The 19146-nt window shown below is 35.6% G+C and overlaps 4 protein-coding genes across 4 annotated transcripts; all 4 read left to right on the forward strand.

Annotated features, from left to right (window-relative positions):
• The first annotated feature begins 437 nt into the window (after window positions 1-437).
• Window positions 438-1424, forward strand: LOC129564979 (SET and MYND domain-containing protein DDB_G0273589-like). Its single transcript, XM_055439232.1, has one exon. It carries the CDS (start codon window positions 438-440, stop codon window positions 1422-1424), a length of 987 nt encoding a protein of 328 aa, XP_055295207.1.
• A 1673-nt stretch (window positions 1425-3097) lies between these two features.
• Window positions 3098-4543, forward strand: LOC129564980 (SET and MYND domain-containing protein 4-like). The gene has a single exon (XM_055439233.1). It carries the CDS (start codon window positions 3098-3100, stop codon window positions 4448-4450), a length of 1353 nt encoding a protein of 450 aa, XP_055295208.1. The 3' UTR covers window positions 4451-4543.
• A 703-nt stretch (window positions 4544-5246) lies between these two features.
• LOC129564981 (SET and MYND domain-containing protein 4-like) lies at window positions 5247-12560 on the forward strand. Its single transcript, XM_055439234.1, has 2 exons — window positions 5247-5279; window positions 10992-12560. The coding sequence occupies exons 1-2, from the start codon at window positions 5247-5249 to the stop codon at window positions 12558-12560; spliced, it is 1602 nt and encodes a 533-aa protein (XP_055295209.1).
• Window positions 12561-12836: 276 nt separating this feature from the next.
• Window positions 12837-14252, forward strand: LOC129564982 (SET and MYND domain-containing protein 4-like). The gene has a single exon (XM_055439235.1). The coding sequence runs from the start codon at window positions 12837-12839 to the stop codon at window positions 14250-14252; it is 1416 nt and encodes a 471-aa protein (XP_055295210.1).
• The last annotated feature ends 4894 nt before the right edge of the window (window positions 14253-19146 follow it).

The raw sequence follows: 19146 nt of genomic DNA on the forward strand, positions 1-19146 counted from the left end.
TCAAATAACCAGCCATGGACAATTTGTGGAAAAAGGAGACCACCCAAAATCGCACCAGATATGTCGATCTTTTCGCTTCCATCCATGAAGATGCACAGACTGCCGAAAAATTGAAAGAAGGTTTAAAGGCTTTGGAATCAATCACTTCACCGAAAGATAATCAAAAATCTACAGAAAAACGAATGCATGGGAATAAAGTTTTTCGCACGAATGAATGGTATAGAGCAATGCATCTGTACACAAAAAGTTTACGTTTGGCAGAAATCGGATCCGAGAATGTGGCCCTAGCCTATTCAAACAGATCGGCGTGTTTTTTTCACATGGGAATGTACGATGAAGCGTTGGTAGACATTGAACTGGCCAAAAAAGCCAATTTGTCTGACCGTTTGTTGCCGAAGCTTGAATGACGTAGGCTAAAATGTCTGGAACTGATGGACATGGTACAACGAGATCCAGGATATCAACCAAAATTGGACTATGCAGCGAATGAACATTTTCCTTGTTTGGCTGACGTAGTGAAGATACAATGCGATGAAGAATTTGGTCGACACCTGGTAGCTAAGAGTGACATTCCATATGGAAAAGTAGTTTTGTTGGAAGAAAAATTCGCGGTGACTGATGTGGGCGATTTCTCCATGTGCTACACATGTTTCCGTGAAAACTCGAATTTCATTGCCTGTAAAGGATGTACAGAAGTGGTGTTTTGCAGCCTTGAGTGCATGAATCGAAACCAAACTCACGGATGGGAATGTGGCAAATTTATTGGACGCGTATACCTACCTAATAATGTTAAAGTTCAATGTGGTACGAACCGAATGAGATTGGTTGCGCAGACACTTTTGACCGCCATTTCAACATTTGCAGATATTGTGACTTTGATGCAATTTGTTGAGAAAATGTTGCGCGAAGATCCTGATCAATTACCGTCATCTTTGCATGACCAAGTCTCGAAGTACCACTTCTTTTTTAAATTGAAGAAAAGAATGGTAGATCCTTTGGATGATGTGAAACGTGTATTCCTTTACACGATGACATTACCAAAGATTAGAGCGATGTTCGACAGTGAGGAGAAGCAACGTTTTTTTATGCATTTGGTCGCACACCATTCATTTGTTGTAGATACAAATTCGTTTGGAAACGACTTAAAATCATCTGTGGAAAATGTTGGATCATTGTTAAATCACTCCTGCGACCCAAATATAACTACATGCGATTTCGGCAAGATAAAAAGTCATATGACCTGTCGACCGATTAAAAAGGGGGAACAGCTGCTCACAACATATATCGATATGAATTTGTCAAAAGAACTGCGTCAAGAAAAACTACGTAAAATTTGGGGATTCGAGTGTAAATGCAAGAAATGTGTTTCAACTGATGATTCGGATGAAATAAACACTCCACCAACATTGGATCCAACCACATGAATGGTGCTTGAAAGTCTACAAGAGTTCTGCAATATTATATCTAAATCGTAAAGATTCAACATGCCAAAAAAAAACTATAGTTTTTTGTGTGTATACACACATATCTACCACAAAAACTAAATTTATACATTTTTCATAAGCTAGCAAACGGCTGGAAACAGAAACAATAATCAACAATATTAACAATTTGCATTAACCTTTCCATGAACAAAATACTCTTGAGCTTAAGAAATTACTCATATCAATTTTGTACTGAAAAATTTGCCACTGGTCAAATAGCACAAAAATAAACATTTTTGAATTTGTAATCAAAACCGGAATTGTGATTTTCATTTCGTAGTACATAACAACAAAAAATGATTCAAAATTTGAATTGACTGGAGTGTGGCACATTTGTCAACTGTTTGATGAATGAAGAGATTCCTCTTCTAATGAGATTGCACATTCAATTGGTTTCTATGGCGATCGAAACCTTCTCAATTGTAGAACATTTGATGCAAGTCGTTGAAGGTGTATTGCGTGAAGATCTGAAAATATTACCGACGTCATTGCTCGACGCCAAATCAAAGTATCACTTTCCCTTCAAGATGAATCGTATGGTGCCAAGAGCGAGTGCTTTTCAAATTCTGTGCACCATATTTCGTATTTATAAGGCGGTGATTTCCGTACCAAAAATTGCCGCTTTATTTGATTCAGTGGAGAAGTAACTTTTCTTGATGCATTTGGTTACTCATCATTTCTTGGCGACAAACAACAATACAATTGAACCAGAATGCACCATTGCTAATATTCGGTAGTTGCTGAATGATTCAGCCTGAATCATTCGTGTGCGCCAAATTGGCTGTTTTGTTATTCCGAGGATCGACGATGGTGCATCACAATTCGACCAGTCAAAAAAGGTGAAAAGCTGTTTATCAACTATTTCAATCCAACTGAAATAGAGTCATTGACATCGACAGGATTACGCCAGGAAAAACTCAAATTCGATTGGAACTTTGTGTGTAAATGTGACAGATGCATACTCAGCAACGAAGCGATTCATTTTGACATCGTCAAATCTGATTCATCGTTGGAATTTTTGGCAAAGAAACTCCGCGGACAAAAGCAAATCCGCAGCCGTATTGGAAAATTGCATTCGATTTGGACATCTACCATGGTCTAGCGAACTGCAATTTGTTACGAACGTCTAAACAAAAACATTGTCAGAACAGTAGAAAATAGTTCGCGCTTTTTCGTGCTGAATAAATATCTAAGCATCCCATACATTTTTTTCTATTACATATATATATCTTGGAGTGCAACGAATAAAAATATCAAATACATTTGAACAGGTAAGATCAAAAGTGAGTTACACTTTAAAATACTGCAAATTCAAGTCTCACTTTTGATCTTACCCGTTCATTTGTTGAACATGTTTTTTCCTCATTCCACTTCATATCTCTATGACGTAAAGGTCATTTCATGTTCATTTTTAGCACAAAATTTAGTACATTAAGATTTAATCAAAAAGAGAAAACCTAACCTCCATAATTTTATCTGCATATCGGCGTCATTCTTCATTGACTTCGCAGCAAGTGATTTGCTGTATAAAAAGGGATTACAGCAATTTGTAAAAAATATATAAATTGATCGCAATATATCATTAGAAATACTGTTCAAAGGCACAATCAGAAATGGATAATTTGTGGAAGAAGGAATCAAACGGAGCTGAAGCTCAGTATGTTGATCTGTTTGCTCATCTCGATGACGAACAAAAAGGAGATTTGATCGATGAGTTTACAAAATTGAGTACTACGTCTGCAGGTCACAAGGATAATCAATCTTCAAGAACGTTCCGTCAGCGTGGAGATGATTTTTTTCGAGATGAAAACTGGTCCGAAGCAATGGATTCATACAATGAAAGCTTGCGTTACGCAGACGAATCGGAAAATGTTTCAATTGTATACTTGAACAGATCGTCGTGTTTTTTCAATATGAAAATGTACGAGAAAGCATTGGTTGATGCTGAACGCGCGATGAGCTCAAATGCCCCGACTCATTTGATTCCAAAGCTCGACCAATGCAAACAACGATGCCGAGAGCGGGTGGACAATATTAAACAGCCACCAGAATGGGTTCCAACATTGAGCTACGAAGCAAATGAAAATCATCCATGCCTAGCGAACGTCATCGATATCAATTACAATCGTGAGTTTGGTCGATATTTGGTTGCAACGGCTGATATTCCAATTGGAAGAACGGTGTTGGTCACTAAGAGCATCGCATCAGCATTCACAGCCGAGAAGCAAGCGTACTGTCACACCTGTCAGAAGATTAAAATGAATTTTATTCCATGCAAAAATTGCTCCGACGTTATGTTCTGCGACGAAGACTGCGCCAACAAAGACCATTTGCACAAAATGGAGTGCCAGTCATGCTATCATCAGATCAAAGATATCCGCCCGAAGCTCATTGTTCGGACAATTTTGGTTGCAATCGATATTTTCCCTAACATCGAAAGTCTAATTACATTCGTCCATGAGGTGACAAGCGACAAAGGTTGTGACACGATTCCAAAGACATCATGTGATGCACCATCGAAATATGGCATTTTCCTCACATTGACGCCATCGTACAAGGATAAAAATCTATTTCGTGCATATCGGGCATTCACATACATCAATCTCATGCCAAACGTCAAGCAAATGTTCGATACAGAAGCAAAGCAACGTTTTCTCATGCACTTGGTGCTGCATCACACGATTCTTATTCCAAAAAATGCATTCGGCACTAGAGCCCAATACACACTCGAGGACATCTATGATGTCTTGTCAATGGCCAACCACTCATGTTCTCCAAATTTGGAAAGTTTCATTCGTGGAAAACTTTACTATTGCGAAACTGTGCGGCCAATCGAAAAAGGCGACCAGCTGTTCATAAATTATTTGGGCGATGAAGTTATTGAACCAACCAGTCGACGATGGGAATATATCAAGAAGAATTGGGGATTCGATTGCAAGTGCGATAAATGCAAGAGCGACAAATGAACTTTGAAAATAGAATAAATCTCGAGGGAGAACACGAAACGTATGCAGAAACTCAAGAAACAATGCATCAAGTTTTTGTGAAATACGGTCATCTACCATGGTCAACCGAACGGTTCGTTATCAGTTGTTTTTTGATAATTGAAGCTCCCGTGTTTGGAGTCTTTTTTGTATTTGTTTTGTCATTTTATTTCCAATAATCTTACCATGAGATGATATGTTATCAAAACACATTTTAAGGCTTTTGCTGAAGAGACATTCCGGATGATTCAAACTATAAGAAAAAGACATCACTATCGATATGTGTATCGAAAAATTTATTGCAATAAAAAGAGAATTGTAACACTAGTCTGAGTGGTTTTTGTTCACAGATTTTTGTGCCAATCTCGGAATTGGTTTGGGCTCCTCAATACCTCAATTTGTAGGTAATTGCAATTGCTTTCGATCCCGCCTGACCGATTTGTGATATATGATCTTAATTCATAGTCACACACCACTGAAAATGACTTCAAGATTTTATATGGGTAAATTTGTTGAGTGGTTCATGTTAACATATTTTTGTACTTTTCTCGGAACTATTGGAATGATAAATACCTCAATTTGAAGGTAATTGCAATTGCTTTCGATCCCGCCTGACCGATTTTTGATATATGATCTTGTTTCATAGTTACACACTAGGGGTTTCAAGCAACTTAAAATTCATCTAAAAGTTCAACATTTCTCTCTTTTCTCTCACATTCTCTGGGATTCACAAAAAACCGTGTTATTTCGAAATATTTCAACATTCACCTTGAGAATTATGTTCTGGAAGTTCCCTGAAGAGGTGTACAAGGTATGCGAAATACTTCTGATGATTAATTGGCGCATGTACGACGGACAGACAGAGAAATTAAAAATGGACCGAAACCACGAATATAGTTCGTACATCAAGTTTCAGTGTTATTGTCAAAGAGCAATTTAATCAAGACGAACACAACTACAAGGGAAAACGAAAGCGACCAATAGAAACAGCTATATACCTGTAGTTAACCAAAGAAGATGCAAGCACAAGCATCCATCAACCAAGCGTCCTTCGCCGAAGCGGCAAAATACCTTTCTCAAATAATGTTCACGGATACTGACGAAAAGTATTCTAATACAAATATGTCATTAGCTGATATCACGCAATATTTCAGCAACACTTAAATACACAAAATTGCCGTTCACACTCTATCACTCGAATTCGACCAATTCTTAGATGGTGAAGTCTTCACTTGGAAATTGTTGAAAGAGGTCCATGACCCTCTGCGTAAATGTGCTTTACAATGGAAGCCAAACACACACATCCAACTCCAAAATGCACCAAAATGTATCGACAGAAAACATCTGGAACAACATATGTGCTGATTTACGCACATTCAACGATACGAACGTGGGCATAGCAATCGACATGTTGATATCTGTGCTATGTGATGATCTACCCGGCACAACATGTGCCAACAAAGTGAATTACACTCAATTTGTCGATTTAACTGGTTTCCAACCGACGCTAGTTCAACACCTTCGACAAAATCAGGAGATTGTTTAATACGGTAAATTTAAAATGTCCAATTCTAACAAGAAAAGTATTGCTGAAGACCAATTTACTAGAAAAAAGTTCTTGGAAAGAAGAAACAAATAAAACTGTAAGCTATAGTAACACAATTGAAATTCGAGTAGAAATAAGAAAAGGTACATTTTTAACTTTACTAAGAAGAGTGTCTTCGGCATTGTTGTAGAGCATTGGAAGAACTTGAACTTGACAAAGACACCTGATAGCTATCGCTTTTTTGTGATTTGTTCGGTTATACCAGGTTTATACACCAATTTTGACTAAAATTGGAGAGGTTGATAAAGAATTTTGTCCCAGTTGGTGTGGAATCGTCGTGTAATATTCATCAGAGCTTTTCTTCACAAATCCTATATGCATTTCATCGAATTTTGTAGGCTTTGTTATGCGCTAAATCCATCACACTGAATAAATTCATGCGATAGATTTATGCGATAAATGTGATGCGCTCGCTTTGCGGTGAACGAGGTCTGTTGCTCTTCGCATGAATTTATTCCGCGTGATGGATTTAGCGCATAACAAAACCTGGAATTTTGTCGTTCACTTGTTTTCACTAAAAGTTGAAGTCTTGTTTTTTTCACGATGTTGAGCACTAAAAAACGTTTTTCATGGAAAAAGTTTAATGGCAATACATGGCAGTTTGCATGGAAACAAACTAAATCGTTAAAAATTTACCAATTTTCGAACCTAGAATTCACCATGTGCCACATTTCCCGATTGTCGATGTGGAACTTGAACGACGCACATTTCGAATGTCTGTCGCCAAATTACTAAATATTCATGCTTGTACTGAGAATAATAGCAGATGCAATGCATTTTCCACGCTTGCCCTTATGTGAATTTTGGACAAAACTGTGTTTATTCCACTAAAATCGATAGCATCTAACACAACAAAGTCCCTTTTATCATGGCCACATTACGAAACCGTGTTAAGTTTCCAGAAAATGAAACAATAGTCAACAGAAATGTGGATATTTTAGTGCAATATTCATGACAAATGGAAAACGTGAAATGCACGTAGTCCATTTGGCAATGGTAAATCGGCATACAACATTTTCCAATCGCGTTGCCATCGAATTGAACGCTTATGAATGGGTATAAAATAGACGAAATCCATTCAATTTTATTTCAGTAGAGTCTTTTCTTTGGCAGCTATCGCATGTTGAAACAAAAATATTTTGGTAAGTGCATAGTTTAACACCTTCGATAAAATCAGGAGATTAAATACAATCAATTTAAAATGTTAAATTATAACAAGAAAAATATTATTGAGGATGATACCCATAAAGCAAAAGATAAACTCGGTTTTTTCTCGAAAAGAAAGTTTTAGGAAAATAAAAACAAATGAAATTGTAAGCGAAAGTACCCCTCTTTAGAATTGAGTGGAAACAAAAAAAACGCATTTTTATTGTCACCAATGTATTTTCGGCATAGTTGCAGAGCATTATAAGAACTTCGACAATGCTGAAAATACCTCTTCTCGATGAGAAAATGCGTTTTATTCCTCATTTCTACCCAATTTTGAGCTGTGTCACTTTTGCTTACAACTCTATTTGTTTCTTTTTTCCTCGAAGACTTTTCTACCTTTAGTTTTAGGAAAACTTCTTATAAGTTTAACTCTTACTTCATGGTGTCACCTAATAGAAACAAAATTGGACAAGTAAATGAAATAAAATATTGTATATAGATTTTATTTTTGTTAGAAGAATTTTTCAAGCAAGTTGTTAGAAATGGGAAAATGCATATCAATCGCGAACAAAATTCAAAATTTTCTGGACACTTGATACGAAGTCAATTTTTGTATCGATAAGAAGTGCTTTTGTGGAATTGATGTAAAGTTTGTTTCGATTTTTTTTTCTCTTAATTTTTCAACATTCAAAAACATCTGAAAAGTGCCAACCTCAATGGAAAAGTTCAAAGTACTTGACTACGATCAGACATTCATGTCTTTAATCGGGATCCATTCACCACATTTAAGTGAGCCATCCAACGAGTTCTTGAAATCGTTCGCATCCTATCATGTTTTGGGTTTCATGACGATTGGAACTGTGGGAAGTCTACGGTTCTTTTTTACGAATTTGTCCGACCTTAGGTTGGCATTTGGAGCGTTGAAAGTAGCCATTGCAGCAATGCAATGTTTTGGTATGTTCTACAGCATTGGGATAAAAATGAAGGAAATCAAAGCCTTTCATCTCAAATTACAAGAAATTGTTGATCAAAACGGCCGTTTTTACTGGACCATCGAGGAAAAGTGTCGAAAAAACACGAAAAAATTAGCATATTATGTATTGTTTCACAACGCAAGTTTATTATTTGGATTGGGTTTCGCGCTGTATTGCCTTGCTATCGGAAAACATGATCCGTCATCATGGTTGAAGTTCTTCGATATGAGCATCCCATTTGTTCACAATACAACTATATTCGATTGGTTTGTCATGTGGTTCATTCAGTTTAATATGTGTGTAGCATATGCATCGAGCTTGATTGCAATAATCGCATATTTCCTCAACTGTGCTTATTACACCTTCGCCTTATGCGATCACTTTAATATGTTGCTGCAGTCAATCAAGGAAGAGACGATTCCAACCAAACAAAATCTACTGCCAGCTGAGAAAATCCACCATCAAATCAAGGAACAACTAAGTGACGCTATAAAATTTCACATCGAAATATTAGAGTGAGTAAATGTTTCTCACATTGACTTACGTATTCTACATGTTTTATATCCATTGCATTAGAATTTTCAACATGCTGATCGATATCAATAGCGGATGTATATTTTCTCTTCTGCCGGCCAATGTTGTTTTTTTGTCAATTTGTCTGTTCGATTTTGAAGACGTAATTAATTCCATCATTGTTTTTTTCCTCATTTTAATATGTCATGTTATGTTCATTTCAGGCTATGAGTGATTTAACACTTGCGGTCTTTATATTCAATGTGTCTTGTGTGGTGGCTTCTTTGGTTTGGCCGTTTTTAATGAGTCTCTTCGCTAACAAAGCATCCAATCGAATTGAGTCTATTTCTGGCATCGCTTATGATTTGAACTGGCACAACTTTCCACCCGAATTACAAAAATACGTTATTTTAATCATCGTTCGTTGCCAAGAGCCTGTCTATTTTAATGGATTGAATTTGTTTCGCTGTACATTGGAAATATTTTGAAAAGTATATTATTTATCTTTTTTATCTTTTTTTAAGCTATTAAATTAATTGAAACTTTTAACAATTCATCTGTTCAATAAATTTCAGCTCTTCAAAACGTCCTGCTCATATTTTGTCATTTTCCGAACATTTGCCAATCGCTAATTAACTTTTCATATTTTACGATAAAACGCTCCAATTTTGCGTTGAAACTAAGTTTTAAAAAATTATGGAATTTTCAAAAGCGATTTTTGATTCAGTCAGTAGTAGATCAAATCAGTCTCGAATCAAAGGAAAAAATGTTCTTCTTTCTGGTTAGGGATACATGTTATTTAGTCTATGAATGTAAGACCATTTTTTAGTTTATTATTGTATATGACATTGTAATGGTGAAAAAAATCCATTGTTGAACCATCAGAGATTATCTTCAGGTAAAAAGTCAATTCATGGTGGTATTATCGTTTTAAGATGTGTAAATATGTATCTTTGTACACTATAGATTGACTATTTGTTTTTTTTTTCACCACGCATTTTTTTTTCTTCGCAAAATTACACTTGATTTGTATCAATACAGGAAATATTTGTTCTTAAAGCTAATTAGCTGTAGAATATCACTTGAGTAGTTTTTAACGACACATGAAAATATAAAGCTTCAAATAAAGTTATCCACCATCACAAAGGACAAATAACCCAAATTTATCGATGTCTATTTTATCTATTTTCAGATGAATTTTTCAACTATATTGATTTACATTTTTTTAAAGAATAAGCGGCAGCTTTCAACTATTCTCCACTTCCATTGGATTTAAACGGTCAAAGTGTATCTAATGTAATGGAAACTAAATGCAAGTGGAGACGATGTGTAAAAAATAGTGTAGAAAAACTTTTAAAATGGGGAAGGTTCTTTCAAAATCAAAGAATGACAACCATTTTCTGGGCTATTTTGCCTTATTTCAAATTGGCACGATTGTGACTTTTTTCAATAGATGGCGCTGTATGTGTCACATGTAAATACCATAGATAATCTATGGAAAACTTTGAACTTTCATTGATTTTGGGTTTTTTCAATAGACGGACTTATAAATTTCACGTACAAATATCATGAAAAGTTCAAATAGGGCAAAGCTGGTAGTCATTCTTTTAATTCAAAATAAATAACTATATAATGGAACGATTTTCATGATTTGTTGCATATTTTTAATCCGATTCAAATATCTCGATCCCTCCTCATCCTAATTCTTCAGCCGTAACAATTTCGTGCATCTCCGAAGTATTTTACACTTAACACTTGAGTTTGTATTCAATAAGTGCAAGTCAGACGGTGGGTTCAATGAAATAAAGTTAGATTAATAGTAATATTCGGAAATTGCATTCGATTTTCAAATATGTTTGGACATCATGATCAAGCAAACTGCAATTTGTTAGAGATGTCAACAAATACATAATCAGGATTGAAATATATTCTTTCGCATCTTACACATTTGATTTTTGTATCACTTATCTTTTGAGCCGACAGCCGTGGGGATAAAACGAAGCGGAATATCAAAATTAATCAAAAACAATGAATACGTTTGAAATCTGAATGTTTTCCATTCGAATTTAAATCATTTGGATAAACAGCTCATGGGTACATTTTTAGAACAATTTTTAGTACGAAACATGCGAATCCAAAGTAGAATAAACTTCATCGTATACTTATTCGCACATTGACGTCATTATGACATTTCATTCCGATAGACGGTAGGTAACACACACACACACACATCGAAATAAATTCTTGAAAAATTATTAATTCAATTGGAATATTTCAATAGAAACACTGCTCAACAACGCCACCAGCCATGGACAATTTGTGGAAGAAAGATTCAAACGAAGCTGGAGCTTTTTATGTTGACCTGTTTGCTTCCTATAGCGGAGACAAACAAACAGAAGGGCTGATCGATGAGTTTGCTAAAATAGTTGCAATGGCATGCAGCAAAGATGATGAAATTTCAACGATGTACCGTCAACGTGGAAACGATTGTTTTCGAGTAAAAAATTGGTCCGCAGCAATGGATTTGTATAACCGAAGTTTGTGTTTTGCTGAAGTGAAATCGGAAAATATTGCATTGGCATATTCCAACAGATCAGCTGCTTTTTTCCAAATGCAAAAATACGAAGAAGCACTAGTAGACATTGAGCTGTCCAAACAGGCAAATCTTCCCGAGCGCTTGATGCCTAAGCTCGAACAACGACAGCGTGAATGTCAAAAATTGATGGCTACAGTGCAAAAACCAAACAGACGAGAATTCAAACTCAGCTACGAAGCGAACCAAAACTTTCCGTGCATAGCCGATGTGGTGGAGATCAAATACAATCGAGAATTCGGTCGACATTTGGTTGCGAAGTGTGACATCCCAGTTGGACAAATCATTTTGATGGAAAGGGACTTCATTGGAACTCGAGCCAACGACGAGATTTTATGTCGTACGTGCTTCCGGAAAAACAGAAATTTCATCGCTTGCCCTCAATGCCCTGATGCCGTATTCTGTGACATCGAGTGCATGAACCGCAACATCCTGCATAAATGGGAATGTGGCTCATCTCAGGCCCACTTAAATCATGATGATAGATTCTACATACAATCGATTTTCATGGCCATCGAATGTTTTCCGGATATTGAAAGCCTCATGGAATTCGTTGAGAGTGCACTGCGTGAGGATCCTGAAACCATTCCGACAACAATCCATGACCTGAAGTCAAGCTATCATTTCTTCATCAAACTAAAAACACACACAAATAATGACGATGTGCCATTGCCCTACGACTATTACAAGTGCGTGACAAGTATTCCTGAAATAACGACCCTATTTGATTGCGAGAAGAAGAGGCGCTTTCTCATGCATTTGGTGACATACCATTTCTTTATCACGCAGACTAATGCGATCCATGATGTTCGAAGCAAGTCTGTGAATAACGTTTTTTCCATGACAAATCACTCTTGTGCACCGAACCTAACCAACTATTGTATTGGCGACCAGTGTATCTGTGAAACGATTCGATTTGTAAAAGAGGGTGAACAGCTCTATATCAACTATTTGGGCAATGGTACAGAAATAGCCGAAGAGAGGCGAATGGATTTGAAATCTAGATGGGATTTTAATTGCAAGTGTGAAAAATGCGAACCAACCGACAATATTAACAACACCCATTTGGTATTTGATCCACGCTTTCAATTTGCATTGGAAAATTTGCCTGACGAACGAAATTATCCAGCGATTTTGGAAAAATGTCGACAATTTTTGGACGAGCACGGGCATTTGGCATGGTCAAAGGAAATTGGATTGATGACCCACACTTTTGCATTTGTGGCTCAAGAACTTTATATTAAACCATTACAATAAGATCATCGTTGCAACAACACTGACGATTTGCATTAGCATTAGCATTTTCTTTAGCAAAATACTCTTAAGCAATAGAAATTACTACATTCATTGACATCAGCAGGATTTCACAAATATATTCATAGAATAATGAAAAGCAGTTTACGCTCTTCTGTGTTTGCTACAACAGTCATCTCGCTGACGTAAAGTTCATTTCATGTTCATTTTTAGCACAACATTGTACTAAATTGAGATCAAATAAAAAAGAGGAAACTTAACCTCCAAATTGATCGCAATATGTCATTATACTGTTCAAAGGCACAATCAGAAATGGATAATTTGTGGAAGAAGGAATCAAACGGAGCTAAAGCTCAGTATGTTGATCTGTTTGCTCATCTCGATGACGAACAAAAAGAAGATTTGATCGATGAGTTTACAAAATTGAGTACTACGTCTGCAGGTCACAAGGATAATCAATCTTCAAGAACGTTCCGTCAGCGTGGAGATGATTTTTTTCGAGATGAAAATTGGTCCGAAGCAATGGATTCATGCAATAAAAGCTTGCGTTTCGCAGACGAATCGGAAAATGTTTCAATTGTATACTTCAACAGATCGTCGTGTTTTTTCAATATGAAAATGTACGAGAAAGCATTGGTTGATGCTGAACGCGTGATGAGCTCAAATGCCCCGACCCATTTGATTCCAAAGCTCGACCAATGCAAACAACGGTGCCGAGAGCGGGTGGACAATATTAAACAGCCACCAGAATGGGTTCCAACATTGAGCTACGAAGCAAATGAAAATCATCCATGCCTAGCGAATGTCATCGATATCAAGTACAACCGTGAATTTGGTCGACATTTGGTTGCAACGGCTAATATTCCAATTGGAAGAACGGTGTTGGTCACTAAGAGCTTCGCCACTATAGTCACAGCCGAGAAGCAAGCGTACTGTCACACCTGTCAGAAGATTAAAATGAATTTTATTCCATGCAAAAATTGCTCCGACGTTATGTTCTGCGACGAAGACTGCGCCAACAAAGACAATTTGCACAAAATGGAGTGCCAGACATGCTATCATCAGATCGACGACACCCGACTGAAGCTCGTCGTTCAAACGATTTTGGTTGCAATTGATATGCTCCCCAACATCGAGAGTCTAATTACATTCGTCGATGAGGTGACAAGAGACAAAGGTTGTGACACGATTCCAAAGACATCTTGTGATGCGCCATCGAAATACGGAATTTTTCTCACATTGATCCCAACGTTCAAGGAAAAAAACATGATATGGCTTGCATATCAGGCATTCACTTGCATCAATCTGATGCCAAAAGTCAAGCAAATGTTCGATACAGAGGCAAAGCAACGTTTTCTCATGCATTTGGTGCTGCAGCACACAATCGTTATTCCGAAAAATGCATTCAACACTGAAGTTGAGGATCAATACACAACCTATGATATTTATGATGTCTTGTCAATTGCCAACCACTCGTGTTCTCCAAATTTGGATTGTTACAATAGTGGAAAAATTGACTACTGCGAAACTGTGCGGCCAATCGAAAAAGGCGATCAACTGTTCATTAGCTATTTGGGCGGTGAAGTTCTTGAATCAACCAGTCAACGGCGGAAATATCTCAAGAAGAATTGGGGATTCGATTGCAAGTGCGACAAATGCGAGCCCAATGTAAGCAAATCACACCGGACTACATGAAACGTATGCGGTCAAGCGTTCGAGAAGCAATGCATCAAGTTTTTTTTTGCAGAAAAACAAGAGTTCATAATCAATTGTTTTGCATCACTTTAAGATGCAGTGTTTGAGGTTTTTTTTTTGTATTTCTTCATTGTTTTATGTCCATCATTTTTTGTTGCATGAAAATTGTTGTAAAGAAACCATTCATACAAATCAGAAGCTCTTTTGGATAGTTTCTTTAGTATTTGTAATAAATCAATGAACATTTTCCATTATACAATTTGTAGCCAATTGCTGCACAAGACGACATAATAAAATATTCTGTATGTGTCTTCGTTAATTTTATGCATTATTTAGTTTATGTATCATTTAGCTTTTAAACCGCGAAAAAACAGATTAGAATATTGAATTCGAATCGTTTGAAATTGACTTGTTTTCCATTTGAACTAAAATCTCGTTGACATAAATTGATGGTCACATTTTTAGAACAAGTTTTTAGTACGAAACATGCGAATAAAAAGTAAATGATCTTAGTATATTTGTTCACACAGTGACGCCATTTTGCATTTTCATTCAAAGCGATAGCACGCATAAGAAGGTAAGTAGCACAGCACATACTTCGAAATAAATTTTTGAAGAAAAAAAAAACGTCAATTCAATCGAAATGTTTCAATAGAAATACTATTAAATGACACAATGGACAATTTGTGGAAGAAAGAATCAAACGGAGCTGGTGCACAGTATGTTGATCTTACTCCTTTTGTGCATGGAATGGAACAAATTGAAGATATTATTGACAAGGTTGGAAATATGAACACCATACTGTATCATAAGGATAATGCATTTTCAACAAAGTTACGTCAGCATGGAAACGAGTTATTCAAAGCAAAAAGTTGGTCCGAAGCAATGACTTGGTACAACAGAAGCTTATGCTATGCGGAAATCGGGTCAGAGAACGTGGCGTTGGCATATTCAAACCGGTCGGCTTGTTTTTTCAACATGGAATTGTACGAGAAAGCGTTGATTGACATCGACATGGCTAGAAGTGCGAATGTTCCAGAATACGTGTTATTGAAGCTTGAACAACGCCAACAGAAGTGCCGTGAATTGATGCAAACAGCCCAAAAACCCAAAGTGACGCATGAAGTTAAGCTGAGCTACGAGGCGAATAAAGACTTTCCGTGTTTGGCCGATGTGGTGGAGATCAAATACAACGAAGAATTCGGACGACATTTGGTTGCGAAGTGTGACATCCCAGTTGGACAATTTGTTCTACTGGAAAAGAACTTCACAACAACGAGATACAATCCGAAACAATACGCATGCAACACATGTTTTCAAGAAAATGTCAATTTCATCGCTTGTCCAAAGTGTCCACACGTTGTATTTTGTGATTCAGAGTGCCTGAACAATCATCAAACTCACAACTGGGAATGCGGTACATTTTTTGCACACATTGAATTTAGAACAAAATTCATATACCAAACAATATTATTGGCAATTGCAACATTCAATGACGTAGAAAGTTTAATGAGCTTTGTTGAGGGGATATTGCAAGAAAATCGAGAAACATTACCTAAATCATCACACGACTCCCAATCAAATTATCGCTTCTTTTTTAAGTTGCAAACTTGCGCACCGTTCAAACCATTATTCGAAGCGTTAAGAATGTATAAGGGAGTAATGCAAATGCCCAAGGTTGGTGCCCTTTTCAACCGTGAAGACAAGAGACGATTCTTCATGCATTTGATCACACATCATTCGCTCATCATCAATACGAACCAGATCGGAAACGATGAATCAAGATACTTGGCAAACGTTTTCTCTTTACTGAATCATTCATGTGCACCAAATCTATACCATCATATTGAAAGGAATATGCGTTCCTGTGTCACAGTACGACCAATTAAGAAAGGTGAGCAACTTTTCATAAGTTATCTTGGAATCCAAAAAGAAATGTCAACAGTTCAACGTCAGGAGTTTCTCAAGAAAAATTGGGGCTTCAATTGCAAGTGTGATAAGTGTGTGTCATTTGATTCCTGGAATTCAATTAATCCCTCTGTTGCAATGGATCCATCTTTTCAATTCGTATTGCAAAACTACGGTGTTGATGGAAAGTTTGCGGCGGTTTTGAAAAATTGCCGTAAGTTCTTGGAGAAGCATGGTCGTTCCACATCATGTTTTCGGGAATTACAATATGTGTCAAGCCAATACGGCTATATGCTTTCAGAACACAAGTTTTAATTTTTCCATTACATTTCATAAACTTGATTTTATATTTTAGACAAGTAAATATTCTCGTATAAATTTCAGTTTCTTTTCAGTTCATTCGTAATATTCAACTCAAACTCAGTTAAGCCAATCTCTTTCTGTTGACAAGACATTCTAACACGATGGTTGACATATTATGTAATTTCTTACCTTTTAAAATAATAAAAGAATAATTTAGAATGTTAAGTTTTTTTTTACAATGTATCTGTATAGCAGTTGCGATTAAAATAAAAGCTGTAAAAAAATTTAGAAAATAAATGAAAAGTCGTTACAGTCATATGTTAAAGGAAACATGAAAAATGCATAGAAAATAGAACAAATATACCATGAGAACATTAAATAGCTTTGATTTTTTTTTCATCCATGCCAATGTAATTCAATGTTTTTTGATCCAGTCACAACAGAAGAAATTCATGATATAATATCAAATCTGAAAAACAGCAATTCTGTTGGATTTGATGGATTGTCAACAAAATCGTTTAAAAATTGCATTGAACCACTCAGCAAAATTCTCTCATACTACATAAATAATATATTCGAATCGGGTAAATTTCCAGATAGATTGAAAATAGCCAAAATTATTCCTATTTACAAAAAATCGGGCTCTAAATTTGAAATAAAAAATTATAGACCAATCTCGTTGCTTGACATTGCTTCAAAAGTAGTTGAAGCAGCTTTATATAACCGTTTATACGGCTTTTTGGAGATTCAACATTTTTTTGATAACAAACAATTTGGTTTTACGAAAAATTCGAACACAACATCTGCATGTGTTTCTTTTGTTGATAAAATCCAAAGGGCCCTTAACGAAAAAAAAATAGTATGTACAATTTTTCTTGACGTTGCAAAAGCGTTTGATTGTGTAGACAGAAGAATCTTGCTGGAAAAACTTGAACGGCTGGGAATCAGGGGTAAATCCTTAAATATTTTTGATAGCTATATAAATAATAGGGAACAATTTGTTCAAATAAATAATATCAGCAGTAGTAAGAGGGTCACAAAATACGGCATTGCCCAGGGTTCCAAACTTGGCCCATTACTTTTCATAATTTTTATGAACGACTTTCTGAATGTAGAATTGGGGGGTCAATTACAACTCTACGCGGATGATTCCTCAATCACATATATAGCCGAAAATCATGATAGTCTATATAAAATGATTGATTCTGACATACATAAAATCACTTCTTGGTTTAAAAACAACCTATTGGTATTGCATGGGAACAAAACAAAAATAATGTATTATAATTCAATTAATGACTATGAAATCTCTGATGTCTTTTTAAATGATTGCAAAATTGAAAGGGTCAGTGAAATTAAATATTTGGGGTTAATAATTGATTCAAATTTAAATTGGAATGCACATGTTGAAAATGTCATGAAAAAAGTAAGACCTTATGTTGGTGTATTCAGAAGAATTTCATTCCTTTGTGGAGATAATATTAAAAAAATGATGTATTATTCATACTTTAACTCAAATGTAATTTATTTATTAACAGTATGGAGTGGAACGAAAAAAGTATATAAATATTGACAAGATAGAAAAGTTACAAAACAAATGTATTAGAAATTTATTCTACAATAAATATAAAAGAGGGAACATAAGTACTGGTGACTTATATGAAGAACATAATATTATTAAAGTACAGATAAACCTTAGCACTAGCAATCTGTGCCATTTTTCATGAGGCGTCTCCACTCGCATTGAGTTTGTATTGTGAATGTTAAGGTGCGTGCAACGCCCTTCAATGTAAAAAACAATAAAAGTGGAGATGATACACGGGATTTATCTGTACTTTAAACATATGATTGATCTTGAATTAAAAATAAATTTCCACAAAATTATTAATAAAATGTTAAAAGCAGATATCAAATTAGATTTTAACAACAAGCATCACGAGTATGAAACAAGACAATCAAAAAGACTGCGCAAAATTAAACCCAAAAATAATTGGGGAAAATATTCTATCATTAACAGGGGAATTAATTCATACAATTCTTTGCCATCGCCAATGAAAAAAATTCACAAAATACAGACATTTAAAAACCAGTTGAAAAAAATTACACTGGAAGAGCAGTCAAAAAACTTGCAATGTAACAAATTAAGAAACAAAAAAAAACAGAAATATATTTACAAAACAAACAGAGTCACTACAAAACATAAGAAAAAAAGTTAATTATTTATTGAGATGTAACTATTTAGTTTTAGGGGCGTTCATGTATAACATTTGCCTGAATAAATAAATAAATAAAATAAATACTGCGAATAATATGAGAACAAACGATTTGGATTTCTGCTAAATTATTTACTCAACTTTTTGAGCTAAGACAAACTGAATTCATTGGCATCGACAGGATTATATTAGTAAAAACTCAAACTTGATTGGAACTTGTATGCAAATATGTGCACAGCAACGAAGCTTTTCCTTCTGAATCATCAAATTTGATTTATCCTCGAAGATTTTGCAAAGAAATTGTTTAGACAAAACAAATCGGCAGCTGTGTAGCTGTGTTGGAAACTCAGTTGGTCTGAAGGATGGTTTATACAAATACAGTCATGGAAATTTAATTAGGACCGGCATTGAAATTTCAGTTTTTTCCCATTAATTCTGTTATTTTACAAAAAAATATTCATGAAATGATG

Source organism: Sitodiplosis mosellana, unplaced genomic scaffold (assembly GCF_009176505.1).
Source record: "Sitodiplosis mosellana isolate CC-2019 unplaced genomic scaffold, AAFC_SMos_1.0 Smas_scaffold_2, whole genome shotgun sequence".
NCBI lineage: Eukaryota > Metazoa > Arthropoda > Insecta > Diptera > Cecidomyiidae > Sitodiplosis > Sitodiplosis mosellana.